At 38.7% G+C, this 22,279-nt stretch overlaps 1 protein-coding gene across 1 annotated transcript in view; it reads right to left on the bottom strand.

The window, feature by feature from the left end:
- The window catches only part of LOC127436055 (neogenin), a 167,797-nt gene that overhangs the window by 95,153 nt on the left and 50,365 nt on the right, over window positions 1–22,279 (bottom strand). Inside the window, exon 2 of the mRNA XM_051689971.1 lies at window positions 18,137–18,454. Coding sequence (XP_051545931.1) covers window positions 18,137–18,454 — 318 coding nt within the window. The remainder of the gene's footprint in view (window positions 1–18,136; window positions 18,455–22,279) is intronic.

The following is a 22,279-nucleotide window of genomic DNA, read 5'->3' as shown; positions in this document are numbered from 1 at the left end:
ACTACATTTTAAAAGATTTCTCATTTGTATCACCTCTGACAACCTTATTTGTCAATGAAAAAAAATGCTAAGAAAGTATAGCATGCCCCTTCTCAATCTGTCTGGGTAAGAATGCAGAAACAAAATCGTATTTAGTCTTTTCTTACTAAGGGATCAAAACCACAATGGCAAGATGTGCAATGCCCGCAGGCATTAAAGTCGAGACCCAGCAGGAAGTAAAGGACGATGCATGAGGAGGAGAGATCGTCCAATCATCATTAAACTCCATGATGGAGGCCACTGACAGGCCAGATCTTTGAAAAGGTCACCCATCAACTCTCAATGGCTACACACACAGGTCACTCAGGTCGACGTAAAGAGGAGCAGTTTGATACAAGATCACAGCATGGAAAATTCTGTCATCATTTACTTACCCTTATGTTGTTCCAAACCTGTAAGACTTTCCTTCTATGGAGCACAAAAGATGTTAGGCAGAATGTTAGCCTCAGTCACCATTCACTTTCATTGCATCCTTTTCAATTCACTGAAAGTGAATGGTGACCGAGGCTAACATTCAGCCATATACTGTACATCCTTTTGTGTTCTATAAAAGAAAGAAAACCATAAACGTTTTGAACAACATGAGGGCGAGTAGGATGTAGGATGAGAGCTAAAACCATCAAACTATTAAGTACATTTTATGGAATCCAATTATCTTGAGTCGTTTGAGTTTTCCTGACTTAATTTGCTTCTCCGCCTCCTGAGCATTTTGCTATGAGTTCAACTCACCCAAGGGAATTTCAGCAAACCGAGAGAACAGTGTCGATAGTTCTCGATAAACAATCTGGGAAAACACATTTAATCAGGTTTAAGAGAGTAGAGGTTTATCGAGCTGAACAGGCCAGTAAAAACATCTCCAACAAACTGGATTTTCTCTACAGTTGGAGCTCAACCAGGTCTGCACCAATCACACATAAGAGATCCATCAAATCCAACCAATCAGGAAACAATCGATGTTTGTCAGACCTTTTTTGATCAGACGTGTTCATTTATGACCTCAGTCTTGTTGTAGTTTGCCGGGAGATGACCCCATGAGCAGGTGAACTGTTTGGCGCACACATTAGGGTCCAGCAAAGATCAAATGTCAGAGAGGACAAAAAGAAACTGACAGGAATGGACCTTAGTCGAAATGGACACCATATTTAATTTGACTCGAACAAAAATAGCTAGGAAGGATATACAGTTGTGCTCAAAAGTTTGCATACCCTGGCAGAAATGGTGAAATGTTGGCATTGACTTTGAAATTATGACTGATCATGCAAAAAAACGGTCTTTTTTTTTTTTTTAAGGATAGTGATCATATGAAGTCATTTGTCATCACATAGTTGTTTGGCTCCTTTTTAAATCATAATGATAACAGAAATCACCCAAATGTCCCTGATCAAAAGTTTACATACCCTTGAATGTTTGGCCTTGTTACAGACACACAAGGTGACACACAGGTTTAAATGGCAATTAAAGGTTAATTTCCCACACCTGTGGCTTTTTAAATTGCAATTAGTGTCTGTGTATAAATAGTCAATGAGTTTGTTAGCTCTCACGTGGATGCACTGAGCAGGCTAGATACTGAGCCATGGGGAGCAGAAAAGAACTGTCAAAAGACCTGCGTAACAAGGTAATGGAACTTTATAAAGATGGAAAAGGATATAAAAAAGATATCCAAAGCCTTGAAAATGCCAGTCAGTACTGTTCAATCACTTATTAAGAAGTGGGAAATTCGGGGATCTCTTGATACCAAGCCAAGGTCAGGTAGACCAAGAAAGATTTCAGCCACAACTGCCAGAAGAATTGTTCGGGATACAAAGAAAAACCCACAGGTAACCTCAGGAGAAACACAGGCTGCTCTGGAAAAAGACGGTGTGGTTGTTTCAAGGAGCACAATACGACGATACTTGAACAAAAATGAGCTGCATAGTCGAGTTGCCAGGAAGAAGCCTTTACTGCGCCAATGCCACAAAAAAGCCCGGTTACAATATGCCCGACAACACCTTGACGCGCCTCACAGCTTCTGGCACACTGTAATTTGGAGTGACGAGACCAAAATAGAGCTTTATGGTCACAATCATAAGCGCTATGTTTGGAGAGGGGTCAACTAGTATTTGCTCCTTGAAACAACCACACCGTCTTTTTCCAGAGCAGCCTGTATTTCTCCTGAGGTTACCTGTGGGTTTTACTGACTTTCTCTAGACTGTCGAGTATGAAACATGCACCTTGAACTCCTGATGATGCGCGATACAGCATGAAATTGCAGCACTGCAGAATGACAAATAATCTGCAAGCGGAAAGATATTTTGCAAATGGGATGTTTTGATACCATTTCTTCCCTGAAGATAGAACAATAAAATTATGAATTTCTTTTGGGATTTTATGCTATTTTGATCTTATTTAAATTATACATTAAATTTTACCATTCATTTGAATATACAAATAAGCAGATTTTTGGAAAAAAAACCCATTTTTGTTAGTACCTACACTTCTATAAGTTGAAACATGAAGAAAATACGAGAATGTGACATAAATTTGAGGCAGATTGCTGCCATCTGGTGAACAAAATATAAATGACTTGAAAACCATGTCATGCCAGTAACAGCCAGTAGATGACTGTAGCCCCCTGCTGTGTAGTCTGATGACTTGTTGTTATCTAATTTTATATTTAATCACAAGATATGCATTTGGATATATATTTAGATACTATTAAACTATTATTTATCAAAGTTTAGCATTTTAAAACAGATTTGAAGTGTCAGTTTTTGCAGTTAATGTCAGTTTGCTTGCAATCAAACCTGACCATGGTGTTACAAAGAGAAGATGCAGAATAAGCATTTTTCTACCAATAATTTATTTAAAACATAATTAATGAACTCAAACTAAATGCATAATAATGCCAAGAAAATGAACATCAAGAAACGGAAATTAACTGCAAAATTCTGAAAATTTAGAGTATAAAACAGAAGAATCAGAGTAAACAATTTGCAATTTCAAACTTTCTATAGTAAAAATGTATCAATGTGTGTGCATCAGATTGCTGTCATCAGCAGGAAAACAACAGATGACTTGTAATGCCAACAATGACCAAAACATGGCTGTAGAGCTCCACTTATTGATGCCCTGGTTCTGTGTGTGTGTGTGTGTGTGTGTGTGTGTGTGTGTGTGTGTGCGCACGCGTGCATGTGTTTGTGTGTCTCACCCCTTAATTTCTGAGTGTGTGCGTTTAGAATTGTGACTGATTTATTCATTTATTTATTTATTTTGACAAATGTAGAAAAAATGCTCTGTGTTATAGTCTCACCAGTTCATGTTTGTGTGTAAGTGTGTTTGTGTGTGAGTGGGTGTTTATTTTTTGCACTGAGTATGTTATAGAGTCTCACCCTGTAATTTCTGTCTTGTTTTTTTTTTCTGCATTGTGGCAGATTTATTGATTGTATTTGACGGATAGAAATGGTCTTTCCCATTCTTTTTCAATGGTCGGTCAATTTTGACCACGAATACCAATGGTGTCACTTTTTTTTATCGACTTATCGAATCAAGCCCAATTTTGTTTTGTTTTTTATGTTCAGATGGCAAATGGAGTTAAAGTCACCAAAGTCTTGTACTGCTCAGATAAAAGAAACCATTTTTATTGAGGAAAATTTATTTAGGTAAAAAAAATGGCCGAATACCATAGGAGGGTTAAAGAGAATATTGTTGAGCAAGTAATTTAAGTCAATATATTTATAGCAACTTACCTGAACAATAACATACACCCCGTTTAAGTACTCTATCGCTCCCCTTGAGTACTGAGGTTCATATGCATAATAGGTTGTCAGCACGTTGACAATACATTGTCCAAGTGTTCACATGTGCGTACGTGTACTTGCCTAAAGTATGTTTCTGGCCTAAAAGTCAACATGAAACGTCATATGCATTTGACTTCCATAATATGATGTATTTCTGACTGAAACTAGGAAATTATGTAGGGTGGGACTCAGTTTTATCACTGTGATTTGACTGGATCGTGAAAAGTGGGCTATGATGTTATTGGTTAATATGAGTTTGCCCCGCCACACGGCCTTGATTACATCAGCAAGACATGTTGTTTCAGAAGTGGCTGAAGTTAATACTTAGATAAAAAGTAATAATTAGTCTTTAGAATAACGTGCGAGAATAAACAGTGTTGGGTTACTCAAAAAAAGCAATCCACTACAAATTACTAATCACTTCTCTAAAATTGTATTTAGATTACAATATAAAATTATTACTGATTATTTTATCCAAAAATGAATTACATAACTAATTACTTTCAAGTTACTTTCCAAAATGCTTTTCATAGAAAAAAAAAAGTTTTTTTTTTGCTTAACAAATTCAAAATAATGTCTAGATTTCTGCCACGTTCATTGTTGCATTTAAGTTAGAGGACACACGCCTTTTGGCTGTCATAGAAACGCAAACAGATGTACATATCAACATAAATCATGTTTTAAATGTGTTTTACTGTAATATTTATTTTTAACCCAAGTAATAAACTAAAAAGTAATTAACTTAATTGAAAGTAACTGTAATATGATTACAAGCATTTAAAATGTAATGTTACACTACTTTTTGACAAAAATTACTTAGATTACTGTAACAGATTACTGTGTAATCAGATTACACCCAACACTGCTAATGAATCGCTCACAATCATGGACATTCAATAAGTAAATATAGTTTGATGCTGATCTAAATATTGTATCATACATGTCTGTAGTACTACTAACAGTGCGGGACGAGTTATGCATCGAAGTTTATTCTAAAAATAAAGTAGACTGTTCAAATCACTAACCATAAGTATGAGCAATAGTAATAATGATGCCTGTCTTAGTAAACAACACTAGCAGAGTTTGATATAACCGTGTAGGTTGTGCTGATAACAAAAGTTTCAAAATACAATGACAAAGCTCCGAAACATATAAATGCGTGCACAGTCACGAGCACACGCATTTAAGTGCTTGGCCACGTTTTAAGATCTAACCGCCGGTGCATGGCAAATAGACTCTCCCAAGGGCCATTATGCCAAAAGTTCAAGGTAGCCTGCATGAAGAAACCACATACGCTTTTTTTCAATTCAAGGCTTTTCACAGTTCATGGGAGATCATTTAAAGCAAGATGACGCTGTTTCTGATCGTTTGGAAACATTTAATTCATATGTTAATGAATGTTTCATTCATTCATTTCGTCAGGAAAAACGGTGCGACACGGCAACGCCACTTTCCTCTTAAACACACACACATACACGCTTTGAGTGACAGCCTCTCATTGACTTCGAGTTTCCCTCTAAAGATGGTTACAATGATGCAAAGGACGAGTTCACACTGCAGACTGATGTGGGAAACACGCAGAGAGAGAGACGCTTTATAAAACCGCTAGATACTAAAACACACTTATCTACAGTCTGGAGGAAAGAGCTGCAGATGAACTGTTTAATGAACAAAATTCAAACTGAATTCACTCCATAACAAATATCTAAATATTTCAACTGCTCCGAAAGAAAATGCAGCATAATTTATCAGTGAAAACCTCAACACCTGCCAAGAACATTTTCACAACACATATATCACCCCAGAATCAAAAAGAAATAAGATATTTAATTTTGCTTAAAAAAAAAAAAAAAAGAAGAACGGCAAAGAGACTCGCACCATCTCTATTATGTTTATAGAATTGCAGCTGTAAATTATAAAACAAGACACATGCATTATGGGAGCTGACGGAGGGGCCTTAGGCCACACAGGCACAGGATGAGTATTTACTTTTGCAGATAATTTATGAATTAAAGTTTTGAAAGCCATTTAGTCCCACCACAACACTATGCGCTGAAGAAACGTCCCTAAAAACAACAAAAGAGCAGTTTCCTAAACACAAAGCACTCTTCTGCTCTGACCAGCTCTGCAGAAGGATTTCTTTTTAACTTTTTTGGAAATGCATAGTCTAGGACAAGACTTTTAAACAACATTTTAAAAAGATTTTTGCCTGGTCATTTATAAAAGGAGGGACCTGACTTGGGCTTTTAAGCAGCCACCAAGCAACCACCCAGTACATCCTAGCAATTGCGAAGCATCATGCTAAAAATCACTAAGAACACACCGGGGACTGCATAGCAATGCCCTAGCAACTGCATACCAAAAAGCTAAAAAGCATTCTGAACACCTTAGAAACCACACAGAGCACCCTAGCAACTACATAGCAACAAGCAAAACACTCAGAAGGGCTTAGCAACCACATAGAAGTGCACTACAAGTCATTTAGAACTCCAAGAGACTGCATAGAAATACCCTAGCAACTGCATAGCAACAACCTAAAAACTATTCTGAACACCTTAGAAACCACCCAGAGCACCCTAGCAACTGCATAGCAACACACTAAACACTCAGAAGGGCTTAGCAACCTCACAGAAACACACTAAAATTAATTTAGAACACCCTGGGGACCGCATAGAAACGCCCTAGCAACTGCATAGCAACAAGCTAAAAAGCATTCTCTACACCTTAGAAACCCTAGCAACCACTAAGAGCACTCTAGCAATGGCATAGCAACGCAAAAGGCAACAAGCTAAAAACACTCTGAATACCTTAGAAACCACCCAGAGCACCCTAGCAACTACATAGCAATGCACTAAACACTCAAAAGAGCTTAGCAACCACATAAACACACTAAAATCCATTAAGAACACCACAGACCACATAGCAACGCCCAAGCAACTGCAATAGTAACAAGCAAAAAAGCACTCTGAACACCTTAGAAACCACACAGAGCATCGTAGCAACTACACAGCAATGCACTAAACACTCAGAACACCCTAGGGACCACATAGCAATGCCCCATCAACTGCATAGCAACAAGCTAAAAAGCATTCTGAACACCTAAGAAACACCCACAACCACCTAGAGCACTCTAATAATGGCACAGCAATGCACATAGCAACAAGCTAAAAAGAACCCTAAACACCTTAAAAACCATCCAGAGCACCTTAAAAACTACATAGCAACAAGCTAAACACTTAGAAGGGCTTTGTATCCACACAGAAACACTAAAATCCACTCAGATTACCCCAGGGACCACATAGAAATGCCCTAGCAACTGCATATCAACAAGCTAAAAATCATTCTGAACACCTTAGAAACCCTAGCAACTACATAGCAATGCACTAAACACTCCGAAGGGCTTAGCAACCTCATAGAAATGCACTAAAATCCATTTAGAACACCCAAAGGGCCGCATAGCAACGCCCTAGCAACTGCAAAGCAACAAGCAAACCTATCTGAACACCTCAGAAACCCTAGCAACCACCCAGAACACTCTTGCAATCAATTAACTGCACAATAGAAACTACCCAGAACACCACAGCGACTATCCAGAGGACTGCATAGCAACGCACTAAAAGACACCTCAAACAGCCTAGCAACCACATAGAAACATGCTAAAAAAAACACTCAGAACACCTTACGGACTGCATAGCAATGCACTAGAAACAACCCAGCCAGTACACCTAAGCATCCAACTAGCTAAAAACTACCCAGAACAGTTTAGCAACCGTATATCAATGTCCTTATAACCACTCAGAATACCTTAGCAACGCCATTCATAGCAGCAAGTTTATCAAAAGGCAAGCAGCACTATAATTGTCTTTGTAAAAATTAAAAATCTAGTATATTTGTGCATCTAGTGAGGGGTCACAGAGTTCATATCTTTCACAGAGCAAAAGAGCCACTACAGAAACAAAACTGACAGCCATTAAAACGAAAACACAAAAGGAAATATAAAGGCTCTTCCCAGTCTTAATGTAGTATAATGCATTGTTGCTAAATCTCCTTCTAAAAGCCTGAGAATGTCATTCATCAAACGAAGAAACATTGCTTATTTTTGCCAGCAGCATATGGAGTCATACAGCTTCAGCTGCGAGATTTCTGAGAGATTTTACTGAGAAAAGACCTGATGACTGGAGAAATGAGTGCGACAGAGAGTTTTGTTTGAGAATGAAAAGAGTTTTCGAAATGTTCAGCATATAATGACTCAAATTTTAAGCAATCATATAGCTTTAGAAGACAACTTTTATGGTGCTTTTTTGTCATTTCGGAGCTTGAAATACCCTTTATGTTGAAAACTATTGATTCCTTCAATGCTGTTTAGCAGAGTTGTGGACTTTTATCGCATGACTTGGACTTGACTTGCGACTCTACATAATCAAAGAACTTGGACTTTGACAACAACTTGCGACTTGACTTGGAAAGACTTTATACCTTCTAAAACCAAAGATCAGAGTTCAAATCAATGATTTATTTCCCCCAAAAAACAATTTGTTTGATTTTCATATCTGCATTCCCACGCTCCACATTCAACCAATCAGACAACCAACCAGTCGAGAGTAGGGCCAAGTTTGAAGATTGCACATTCAAGGATGGCACAACCAAAATTATCCCAAAGGTAATTTCATTTGGATATAAAGAATACAATAAATGTGGATTTCATCAACAATGTTTAATTTTGTGAGGCATCTGAAAACCCACAGACAGAGGTAAGTTGAGATTTTTAACTGTTACATGTCAGCTATGGTTCAGTGGCATTTAACTTATCGTGTTAGCTGGGTTAGTAAGCAAGCTATTTAGTTCCACAGAGCTCAGTGCACTGTAAATTCAGTTTTGGCATGAATAATTTTGCATGCCTCATTGCTTAAACCAGCTAAAAGAAGCACTATGGACCAACGGTTGCCACCCGTACCGTAAAATATGGGATCAGCCCCATATTTAAAGATGAAATGATGCGTGCCATATCGAATGAATATGGGACACGATTTGTCCCATATTTAAGCTGGTCAGAAGGTGTCACGGCGAAATCATTCCAGATCAGTAATTTAACATTAAGTAGGAAATTTTGCCTACTGTGGGTAAGGGGTTGTCTTAAAAGTCCACACATTAAACTAAAACACACTGATAATGTGGAAGTTGTGGTAAGGGACCATCTAAAAAGTCCACACATTGTGCTAAAATGTGCTAATACTATGGATGGTGTAATTACTATAGTAATTAATACCCAGACACTAATTTGAGCAAGGAGCACTAATGACTTGTTAAGACTTACATACTCTACGCAAGTACGTGAACACAGATGCACCTTGCTATGCAAGCTCGATTTCACGTGTCGTTGCATTGTGAAATGTATCAGCGCACAATTCATAACACAATGCAAGTACGCACTGCATTCTCAGCGTTGCCGCAAGGGGCGCTAGAGCAGATTTTCTTCTTTCGATCAACAACTGTCATGGCGGACTCAGGCAGCAATTTGAGTTGAATCTTTTAGAAAAATATATAACTTTTTGTCCCCAGTCCATTCAAACGAACTTGTTTTTTCTCCGTGTCTCTTCCCACTACTCAACTATCGACTCATCAACCACATTCGGTCTGCATCCACAAACGTAGGCAGCTGACTTGCTGCCTAATCAGTTAATGGATAACTAACAGCTGTTTTGAATGAATGGAACTCCGAACTGATCTCCGAACAGTTTGAAAAGCACCTTATTTTCATCCTGCCGCCGTATACAGCCTCCAAAGGCAGCATTTTCCTGGTTTCAGACGCAGCACCGGTTTCGTGGTCACGCGTAAAAATCTATTGCCTTCTTGTTGTCTGAGGTTTGTCACCGTCAGAGCAACGCAAATGTGCACGTAATGTATGTACAACGGGACCACGCGTTGGCCATGCGCTGGCCAAGCGCTCACGTCTGTGTTTGTGTACTTGCGTGAAGTATGTTTCGGCCTTTAAAGTTGAGGACTTGTGACTTGACTTGGACTTGAATGCAAAGACTTGAGACTTACTTTTGACTTGCAAAACAATGACTTGGTCCCACCTCTGCTATTTAGTGACTGATTCTACAACAATACGGCAAAATAGAAATTTTATTTTTAAGAGGGTTTTCAAACTGAATTGAATGTGATGAGATATAAAGACTGGGTGCTGGAAAGTAATACAATAAATAGCCAATACATTATTCTATTGCGTTGTCTTCACAAACTGAACGTTAAAACGAACATATACCGTGACCATTGCAGTCCAAATCACAAACAAATGACTCCTATGAGCCTTGATCAAGAAGACTCTCAACCAAGTTTGAATCAGTAACAAATCACTGAATCTGTCAGAGCAATTAGCGTCCATCTTTGTTTTTATTAAGTAAATGCGTTACACGGGCGTCTCTGACCGCTGCGTCACAACTCACTGTTTTTTAAGCTTGTCGTATAGGAACGGCGTGTTTTTTAGATGTTTGTCAAGTTAAAAGAACTTAAACTTTTAAAAACGTCTCTTCGGGGGCCTGGGTAGCTCCCATTAAAGACGCTGACTACCACCCCTGGAGTCACTAGTTAGAATCCCAGGGTGTGCTGAGTGACTCCAGCCAGGTCTCCTAAGCAACCAAATTGGCCCAGTTGCTAGGGAGGGTACAGTCACATGGGGTAACCTCCTCGTGGTCACTATAATGTGGTTGGCTCTCGGTGGGGCACATGGAGAGTTGTGCTTGGATGCTGCGGTAGATGGCGTGAAGCCTCCACACGCGTTATGTCACCGCAGTAACGCGCTCAACAAGCTACGAGAAAAAATGCACAGATTGACGGTCTCAGATGCGGAAGCAGATTGAGGTGAGTCACTACACCACCACAAGGACTTAGAGCGCATTGGGAAATGGCCATTCCAAATTGGGGAGAAAAAGGGCCAAAAAAAATAGTCTCTTCATTTCACTGAGCTGCTTCTATCTTTTTTATATTTTAAGAACATTATAGTACTGCAGAGTCCAGTAAAAATATGATACAGAACTGCAGAATCATGTAAAAGTTTATAATCTATAACACAAAGACATATTCAGAAATCAAACAACATCTTTAAAATCTCAATTGTTTTCCCTAGACAGCAAGGACTTTATATGGAGAGCAAATGGAGACTTTCCTAAAGCACAAAGAAAAAGACCCTAGGAATCTCACGTTTCCTCTAGAGTTTCAGAAGAGATCAAGATTTGCCAAGACACCAGCTTCTACCGTCAGTCAGATCTCAATAAGATTTCAAACATTTCTCATCAAATTCTTTCAAGACCAAATGATCTGAGCTATGCTATCCACAATAGCGTTTAGCTTTTCATTTCTGCTTAGGAATTTTAAAAGCAGTATCTGAGACACAGTTGATACCTACATTAATGGAACCATAAAGTCCCGAGATATGAAATAGGGATGGGTATTTTGGTCATTTTGTCTACTCGAGTACTCCGACTAATTACCCGAGTACTTGTCGAGTACTCGAGGGGCGTTTTCATGTTCATAACTGTATATATAATAACATGTCTGACAAACGTCTATGGCTGCTGCATTGTTGTTCCAGTGTATCGTTACAAAATGTACAAAAGATTGCATAATCAAAATGTAATGCATCATATTTTATCATTATGTGAAGATTCACTGCGCAGCTCTGAAAGAATGTGCCCAACGCACGTCTGTCTGTTCTTCCTTCAGGTTACCGTAGAAATCTTAGTAAGCGCGCACCAGTTTTTTTAGTGACTGTCTGAACCATCTATTTTCAAATAACAGGAGATGCCATAACCATTGCATTTTTAATATCCATGTTAAATTGAAGTTTAGTTTGAAGACGCTGCATTGTGTTCCATTTAGCTGCGCTCTGTCTAGCTCTGTCTAGCTGTTTGAAACACTCGCCTGCTGTATATGCGTTGCTTCAGCACGTTGAGTCCACTGCCACATGCGCCTGGTGTGTGTGTGTCACCAAGTGTTCGCTCGTGAGGAAAGCCTCGATGCTCCATATTGTGTTTATTCATGAAGCGTTCCATTCAACTCGGAGAGTCAGAATTTCCACCTTTCAACTGGGGAAACTGCAACGGAATGACACTTTTTATTGGACATCTAACTTGGAAACTCGTGCAGAAATCTTCCAACTCCCATTTCGTCGAGATGCAGGTGCATGTTACTTCACGCAGGGAGGTTTACAGTCAGTCACAAATGTTTACTTATATAATAATTTCCATTAACGAGTCAAAGTTCTTACATGAAATGATAAAACGTGTTTAGCAAACGTTTTGCAGAGACAGGTGTTCAAAACATGGTTAATTACACTCTCTTTTGATTATCGTAACGATAGCATTGCAGCGTCGTATCAGTTTGGTTGCTGTGAGACGTTTTTTTTTGGTTTCGTTTTTTCTCCCTTTTCTCCCAATTTGGAATGGCCAATTCCCAATGCGCTCTAAGTCCTCGTGGTGGTGTAGTGACTCTCTTCAGTCTGGGTGGTGGAGGATGAATCCCAGTTGCCTCCGTGTCTGAGACCATCAACCCACGCATCTTATCACGTGGCTTGTTGAGCGCGTTGCCACGGAGACATAGCGCGTGTGGAGGCTTCACGCCATCTACCACGGCAACCATGCACAACTCACCACGCGGGCGAGAACGAACCACATTATAGTGACCACGAGGAGGTTACCCCATGTGACTCTACCCTCCCTAGCAACCGGGCCAATTTGGTTGCTTAGGAGACCTGGCTGGAGTCACTCAGCACGCCCTGGGATTCGAACTAGCGAACTCCAGGGGTGGTAGACAGCGTCTTTACCACACTGTGAGACGTTTCTGACAATCAGTGTACCCCTCAAAACCACAACGTAATCAATCTCAAAATTAAAAATAAGCTCCTTTGTGTGTTTAGCTGTCAGGTAATTGTCACTGGTTTTCGAATTAAGTGAAAAGTCACATCATGCGTGATCACTATCGATCATCGTTTTCATGATTGCATGCAATGCTGTCGATTGCAGCCATGTCCGAGTACTCGAGTACTCGTGCCCATCCCTTATATGAAAGAGCAGTAATAAAATGAGCAATAAAATTGCTACACACTTTTATAATTATTCTGGTTTTGCATGCTAGAATTTCTCAGTAGAATTTCTGTTACTCTTAAAGTAGAACAAATGGAATACAGTAAAACTCTGTTGGGCGTCTTTAGATGAAATGAGGTCCCATTCAGAGCAAACTGTGAACTCCATGCCGATATCTACACCTGCTGTTCAAACACACACTGATCCTGCGGTTAGATTCATAGCACCATTTGAAACTACAAAGCGCACTGACTGGAGTTCTGTAAAGGACATTCACACACAGACCGTGACTGCAGAAAACTGATCCTAGATCAAAATTTCTGAAACGTTCTGACACCCGATTCACAAAATTGTGCTTTTTAGCGACCAACACGATATGGACTTAAAATATGGAAGTTAAAAACGTTTTAATTATCGATTTGTTTCTAACACCAACCTACCGGTTTGCTTCAGAAGACATTAATTAATCAACTGGAGTCGTGTGGATTACTTTTATGCTGCCTAAATATGACTTTTGGACCGTCAAACAGCCAGCAGTCTAATGGCACCTGTTTACTTGCATTGTATGGATAAACAGAGCTGAATTGTGCTTATAAAAAGCTTCACTTCAGTTCTGCAGAAGAAGGAAAGTCATACACATCTGGGATGGCTTAAATGTGAATTTTTGGGTGGACTATTTCTTTAATGGCCGATGCCGATATTTAGAGAGCAAAATGTCCGATCTCATGCACTGTAAAAAAGGAATTGTTGAGCAAAGTTAAAAAAATTTTTTTAAAAAATCAAGGCAACATGATGCAGTAAGATTTTTGAGTCTTAATAATTGTCTTCAATAACATTGCTTTATTTAGTCAATTTGAATTTGTTTGTTGACTAAATACTAAATTTCTTGTTCAGCCAACTATCAGTTTGCAATGCGAGAACTTTCATTTTGTAAGCATTTCAGTCTTATATGTGGTTTTAATTTACTTTTAAATTAAGTTAACTGCAATCTTTGCCTCTGAAGAGAGGTGTGTCTTGCAAGGCAAGACATTACGTGCAATTGTTTGAAATAGACACAATAGACATCAACCCTTAAAGAGCACCTATTATGGTTTTTAAACATGCCTAATTTTGTTTTAAAGGTCTCATATAATAGATTTACATGCATCCAAGGTCAAAAAACACTTTAATTTGCTCATAATTTAAACTGAAGCATTACCTTTTTTTCCTAGTGTCAAAAACGACTCGTTCAATGATCCGTTCTAAAGGATTCATTCTAAACTCCGCCTTTCAGAGAGCCTACTCTGCTCTGATTGGTCAGATGTCCCAGTCTGTTGTGATTGGTCTACCGCTTAGTGTAGTGTTTGAGGGCGGGTCAAAGCTGTTCGCGAGCAGCTAATGAAGACCAGAGGCGGGTTTTTTGTTACGAAATTAAGTAGGTTAGTACAGGAAGTAAGTCTGGAATTACCAACGACTCGTTTCAGGTGTTCGGAATCGGTTCTTTCTTTTGGGAGTCAATAACTCCATTTGTCGTGCACTTTGATTTTTGAAACTTTGCAGACTTTTTTACATTCACAAACAGCTATATAACACACTACATGAAAGGTCATATTTAAAAACCATAATAGGTGCTCTTTAAAACACAAACCTCAATAACGATGACAATCAACAAAACCTCATTAAGTTAAACATCACCGCACAACAATTAGCTAACATTAGCAACAAAAAACAATAACAGCATAAAGTCAGCAAACAGCAAAAAAAAAAAAAAAAGCCTATAACACTAACCGCATACAGTAATTTATTCATGTCGCAATGCATGCTGGTAACTCTCAAATAAGCAACATGAAATTGTTCGTTCAGACAACTATGTTAGGCTAGATGGGACAACATTTGGGGGAATATTGTTGGTCTTATGTGTTTTTATGTAGATGGAAAGTTATTCACATTTCGCAGTATCTGTGACTCAAACACACCATGGTGACAGCAGTCATGGTTACTACAAAATTACTATAGTAAAACCATGGTTAATGTTCGTTAAGGTCTTTAACTAAAAAAATCCTTTTCTCTAATTAATAAATCAACATTTTACCTTAATACCTGCACTATTACGCTACATGCAATGACATAAAATGCATTTCAAACTCTACTGCACATATATTCAATATTCGGAAGCTGTACATCACTATAGAAGGAACTTTGCTATTAAAATGGATATGAGGGATGTTGTGAGGCAGCTCGAGTGTTTTAATCATACATGAAATCTCAGCGAGTATTGACGCTGACTACCACCCCTGGAGTCGCGAGTTCGAATCCAGGGTGTGCTGAGTTACTCCAGCCAGGTCTCCTAAGCAACCAAATTGGCCCAGTTGCTAGGTAGGGTAGAGTCACATGGGGTAACCTCCTCGTGGTCGTGATTAGTGGTTCTCGCTCTCAATGGGGCGTGTGGTAAGTTGTGTGTGGATCGCAGAGAGTAGCATGAGCCTCCACATGCTGTAAGTCTTCGTGGTGTCATGCACAACGAGCCACGTGATAAGATGCGCAGACTGACGGTCTCAGAAGCGGAGACAACTGAGACTTGTCCTCCGCCGCCCGAATTGAAGTGAGTAACCGTGCCACCATGAGGACCTACTAAGTAGTGGGAATTGGGCATTCCAAATTGGGAGAAAAGGGGATAAATCATACACGGAAATCACACATCATCAGCGGAGTAGGGAGACATGTCGCAGGCATTGAACACCCCAATTGCTTTAGTTATTGTTTTATGCCTGTCTGAATTAGCACCGAGTGCTTGCTTAAAAACAGAAGGGAGTTTGTGCAGTTTCGGCTCATCTAAGGCTTTCCCTGATGATTTCGGCATAAATGATCATATGTCGATGTATTACCAGTTTACAGCACTCGTGTCGAGCGATGCCTGCAAACAGTGCCTGTTTTGTAAACGTTTTTTAACCTTCGCTGTTGTAATTGACTGCAAAAAGAAAATGTTTCCAGACAGAAAACCTGAATAATGCAGGGGGCTTCTCTATCAGCGGCTCGTTTTCTCCACTTGCCATTTTCAACTACACACAATGTGTGAAGAACAGTGATGTCATCAAGCTGACCCACGTGAAACACAGGCAGAGCGTATCCATCTACAGATCCATTCAGGTGCACTGGTGGAGCTTGTAACTGTGCGTGTCTATTTGACGCTTTATTTTCTTCACAAAGCCTTGTGCTCCAGATTCGTCAATAAACTTGGTGAACCACAGTGCCAATGCTTCCCGAACCGTTGGTGGCAAACCGTACGGTTCGGTTTTTTTTTTACCGAGAACCGTTACACGCCTAGTGCCGATATATATGATATCACACAATTAAATATGATGTGCATGACGTACCAGTACATAAAATTGGTTAAAATTAAATTAACTTTTATTTCGCATAATATTTACCCAAAATCTCATACAAAAACAAACTTTGTGCATTTTGAAAATAAATCAAAAAATTAACATTTTTGTGTGTTTTAGATGGTAGATAGCAGCTTAAGCTTCACAGGTCGAAATCGCTGGATTTGCGCAAGTTAGGCTTGTGAATTAAGTCTTTTAAAGACATTAAATTGTTTTGTTTAGACAGCTTATGATGAAAGTTATATTGACGTTTTTATCATTAGATAAGACAATTAAAAGTTACAGGGAACTGTTGGGGAGAATGAAATGTGAGCTCATGCTTCCAATCTTTTAAAATGATCATTTGTTGCACACCGGTCTATTATTGTGGTAACATGATGGCACGTAACAACAAAACTAACTGTGGTTGACACAGCAAGCAGGCATTTCTTGGTGCCTTCAAATGGGAAAATCTATAGACTTATGCCGATATTTTAAAAATACCAAATATCGGCCGGTATTTTACATGCCACAGATGGCTCCTTCACATGCAAGCAGGCGTTTCTTGGTGCCTTCAAATGGGAAAATCTATCGCCTGATGCCGATATTTTAAAAATATCAAATATCGAAATATCGGCCTCGTTGATATATCTGTCGACAACTAGTTCTTTAGTTTTTTTGTTTAGGAGTAAAATAGTGAAATGGGAACTATTATTAATAATTTACATTATTATTAATATTGGCAACACTATTGTGTTAGCTAGTTAGAGAACAAACATTTGACGCAATCTTTACGGTGATAAAAAGCCATATTACTACAAAAATGAACGTAAAATGCTGTGCGGAGACTTCGGAGAACACTTTTGAGTGATGACTCTTGTGAATTGCATTGGCTCACAAAACTTATTGGCCAAACAGGAAAATATATCGCCCGATGCCGATATTTTAAAATGATTAAATATTGGCCGATATATCGGCCGACCAATAATTCTTTTGAACAAATTATTTTTAATGACTTGATCGAACCATTTTCGCAAAGCTTTGGTAGATCACCCAACTGTGAGGAATGATTTTGTTTTTGGAGTAAAACTGTAAAATGGGAACAATGTTTTACAAAATGGGAACAATTCATATTATTAATAAATGGAGATCATTATTAATATTAGCAACACTGTTGTTAGTGTTGTTAACAATAATGTTGCAACAGTAAACAACATTTGTTGCAATCTACATATATAACCTAATAATGAAAATTGTGATAAACAGCAATTTTACTACAAAAAAAATTAAATATAAAATGCCGTGCGGAGAATTCTGAGAAAACTTTTGAGTGATAACTCTGTTGTTAATCGATTTTTGAGCTGACTTAAATCAACCTAATCGTCTAAATGAACCGATACCCTAAAATGAATCGGACTTCTCAATACTATTCTGATATGGAAATAAACACCTCAAGCAATCAGACCAACTGTCTGATTTTCACGTGAATAAAATGGGCGAAAAAACCTTTAGACCTGCATTAAATTAACCCAATCCTAAAGACCAGAATAGAGACTTGGAGGAGAACTCTTTTGACTTGGGCCAGTAAGCAACACCCTAGCAACCTCTGGGAAACCCCCCTAATAACCACATTGCAAGAGCCCAAAAACACCACTAACCCTAGTTCTTGCAGAGACTTCTGACTAAACAGAATATACATTTTTGCATGTAAAAGTTTACTTGCTACTAAAAGACTCAAACAAATATCAGAAAAAGGAAGCGCTTACTACTGTATATCAACCCTAACCAAAAATACACCTTTGGCCTTTTTAGTTATGAATTAAGACATTATTTTGTCCATTTAAGAACACTTTTTTCCTTGCAAGTATTTCCCCCACACATCAAGTCATTGTGTCAATACCTGCTACAGTGAGTTGTGCGGTTCGGCTGCTGATTGTTCCCAGATTGTCGATGGTTGCCACACACTGATAGACCCCCTCATCAGGCTTATTGTGTTTGGAGTGGACCACCGTGCTGATGAGTAGAGACCCATCTGCGAGCTGTCTTCTCCGATCGTCTGCTGCCAGATTCAGGAACGTTCCGTCCTTCTTCCATTCTACCCTTACTGGAGCATCGCTAACGGCCGAGCAGTTCAGAACGGCGGGGAGACCACGTACAGCCATCGTGTCGACGGGTTCCACAGAGAACCTGAATGGAGTGAAGCCCCGAATATTAGAACCTGAAAAAAAGAGAAAAATACATTAAAAGGTGATTTGCATACTATACAATTCATGCGGTAGAACAATTCGCATTTAGGGACATTGACAAATAAGGCTGTCCGAGGTGATAAAACACACAGATAAAGTCCGTAGTCATAGCATTTAAAAAAATAAAAAATAAAAAATATTAAAAATGTCAAGTGGTGTAATTTCCTTGCACCTTGAATACATGAGTGTAAAAATAACTTTCAAAAAAGTTTAAAGTAAAAAGTCAAATAAAAAATGTGTCATGAATATCAACAAGTTTTCTTAGGGTTACTCCAGTTGACAAACTAAATGTGCCTTTCCATTAAAATGTCAGAATATTATTTTAAAATGTCACACAATCAAAAGAGTTTAGGAGTCTTTGTTTTTAGTAACATGATAACAAAATTGCTAACTGCATTTTGGTTACACCACCTGACTTTGGTTTGGTGGATTTTTCCCCCCAAATATTAAGTTGTTTAAAACAAGATTATTTCACTGCTTACTTTAAGAAATAATAATAAAAGATTATTTAAAACGACATTTTCTTTTTCAGATCATTTCCAATATGTTCATCATAGTAAGTGTATTAAAGTGCATTTTTAATTGTATTTTTGAATAACTTAATTGATCCAGGGGAAAAAAATGTCATTCTCTTCCAGTTGAGTTTCAAATATGGCTGATTTCGAGGGGTTGCATGCTGTTAGCCAATCATAACAATCATAACTTGCGTTGATGTTTTACGGAGGTGCTTAGGCCAAAACCGAGCGTTTCAGACAGAGGGCCAGAGACAGGCTGGGAAACAATCATATACCAAATTACTATAGTTTTGGTGCAAAAAAAAAAAAAACTTAATTACCAGTTGACCCTTAAGGAAGATAATAAAATTATTAAAAAGAGAATTTCATGACCCCTTTAAGCATTAGCATTCAAGAAAACAAGACAGAAATAGTCATTTTAAATGGACACAAGACCATATAATCACTGGAATTGAGAACAAATATAACGAAAGCCAGTGTGCTGGTGGGTCGCACCACAAAAATGGGTTGCAGGTTCGTTCTTATTCGGTCACGGACACTGGGGGGGAAAACAAAACAAAATGCATTAATAAAATAGACGAACCTTATTATAATGCATAGCTAAATTGCAAAATAAATAACATTTAAAATAAAACATTTCCCATATCTTTTGTTGACGTCAAATTTGTGTGTCCAGTCAAATTCTATGGTATTTTGGTCTCCTCCGTCACTCGGTAGAAGATAGCAAATTTACGTAGACGCCAACATGGACAGTCAGCTTGACATGCCCTCGTCTTCAAAAAACCATGAACAAAATTACACTAGGTCAAACAAAGCAACCAATACCGCTGAAATGCATGCAAATTATGTCAATCATACAAGAGATTACAGCTTTTGCATCTTGTTCCTCTTGTTAGCGAAGCGATTTCCCATCTGGAGCGTTTACGGGTCACAATCTTTATGAAGTTACTTTCCCCTTTCCCTTGTGAAACGGCTAAGCAAAAATAACTCTGGCTGACATAATTGCTTGACAATTTTTGTGACGTATAATTAAAATACATAACAGTGTCCAGTCACCAACTCGCATTGTTCAGACAGCGATAATGGCCAATTATCTGCACCAGTGGTGTTGTGCAAAAACAATTATGGGAAGACAGTCCATAACGTAGCAAACAATCTGCTTCTTACTTTAATTATGTGGGAAATGACAAGCTTCTAGAGTTCGACACAAAGCGCGGAACGCCAAACAATCCCTGTGACTGATGCTAATTTGCTTGGTCGCTTGCTTGCCACGAAAGCTAATTTGATACAAAAAAATTGGCACCTGAAAAAAAGTTTCTCAAGACATAAAAGATGCAAAAAACAATCATTTAAAACTCTACCATTTCTGTAATTACAAGGTTTATATTATAAAACTCTTTATAGATTAGCAAATTTAAATGTCACTAAATTATTTCTTTTAGTTCTATTTATTTTCCAAGGTTTAAAAAGACTAAAGATGTAGAACCAACTATGAAGTTTTGAATTTCAGTTAAATTAACACTAACTGAATATGTCTTTTACAAGCTCCCAAATGCCAAGTTTAGGTAAACAACGAGGAATTACACATTTGGCAGTAGGGGAAACTTGTCGAGATTACTTTTCTGACAGTAAAATCCAATTTCCTTGAAGTTTGGTTGTTCAGTTCAATTAAACGTGATCTAAAAATGTTCCCATGCAAGTAAAAAATGGAAATCCACCATCATTACGATAGATGGCAATTGTTGAAAAGCCAGCAGGGTTACATTTAGACTAATATCGCCAAATGTGCCCATGTGATGCCAGAGTTTATGGCTGACATGGGCTGGCTGCGAGTAATCAGATGGAGTCCATAATTGCTGTTGGAGGGTTAAAGTGATGTATCCTTGACCCAGAAGTCCCGAGACAGGCAGAAAATGAGGCTGTGGGCTTGATAAGTATAAGCTGTTAGCCGTAGCCTGCACACTTGGGGGAAAACCCACTTCAAAACCGCCAGTCAGTGAGACCTCTCGGAAAGGGGCAAGAGCTCTCCAGAGAAATGAAATACTTGTGAATGAAAGAGAGCCATTCTGACAGATGCATAGAGTGAGAGAAAAACAACCCAGAAGGTATTAGGAGGGAGGGCGTGAAGAAAGCTAAGATACAAAACAAAATCAAGGAAATTGGTCAAAGTGTCACACATTATTTACTTCCTGAATCTAACAGACCGTGACAAGCTTCGGTTTGTTTGGTGGAACTGTTGCATTGTGGGAATGCATGTGAGTGGCATTTAAGATAGCAGACAATGGTGGCGAGCAAAGATTGAGTGTGGAAGGCAACACAATGACGCTTTAAGTGGGGATACAAGCAGGGATTTGCGCCTTCATGAAAACTGTCAACAGTCTCTGGGGTAGGTCGAAGTTGTGTGTCCATTTGCAGCCCTAGTTTCATAGTTTTACATTCACCCTTTACATATGGGTGAATCTCATGAAACCGTTCAAGAACATGAACCCATTATATTTCACACCAAAACGGAAAATAAATAAATAAGAGATTACGTTTGATAATGCTTGATAATTCAACAGCCTAAGTTTATGGATTTAAGGAAATGGTTTGCCAGCTCAACAGCGAAAACTTCACGACCGAATGTAGGCAGTTCAAGTATGGCCAAGTTGCCTTGTGGCAGTGACACAGCTAGCTCAGCTAATGATAATGTTGACATGCTAGTGACAGGGCCCGGTGACAGCAGAGCTACTGCTTCCAACCTGGATGATGACACTTGCCCGGATGATTTGGGGATGGATGGACCCATGCAAGTCAGACTAAGTACGTATCCCACGCACCTGTTTGGTACCAGAAAGAGATCGTTTTTTTGCACATGTGGTTTCAGTTAAGGTGGATGTGGCTTTCTGATACCCCTGCAGAAAATATAGCACTAGATGTGCTACACAGATTGGGCAGGCAACTAGACTTGACCCAGCTTTTACAACCAAAGGCTTCAATGACTGGAAGCACGCCGTTGAAACAAATAAAGGCTTAAACAGACATGAAACATCTAAAGAACATTTGACTTGTTATAGTACGTGGAGAGAAAAAAAATAGGCAGAACAGATAAAGAAATTTAACACTACTGAATACAGATTAAATACAGAGAAATCGATACTACATTTCTTCTCTTATTGATGTTGTGGAGTTCTTGGTGTCTAATCTGTTGACTCAGAGGTAAAATCGAGGCCTTTGATGAAACGGACGAAGGTGGGAATGGACTGTTCATGTCATTACTGAAATTTAACATCAGGAAGGACC

The sequence above is a fragment of the Myxocyprinus asiaticus genome, chromosome 46 (assembly GCF_019703515.2).
Source record: "Myxocyprinus asiaticus isolate MX2 ecotype Aquarium Trade chromosome 46, UBuf_Myxa_2, whole genome shotgun sequence".
Taxonomy (NCBI): Eukaryota; Metazoa; Chordata; class Actinopteri; order Cypriniformes; family Catostomidae; genus Myxocyprinus; species Myxocyprinus asiaticus.
This window is presented reverse-complemented; position numbering and strand designations above follow the sequence as displayed.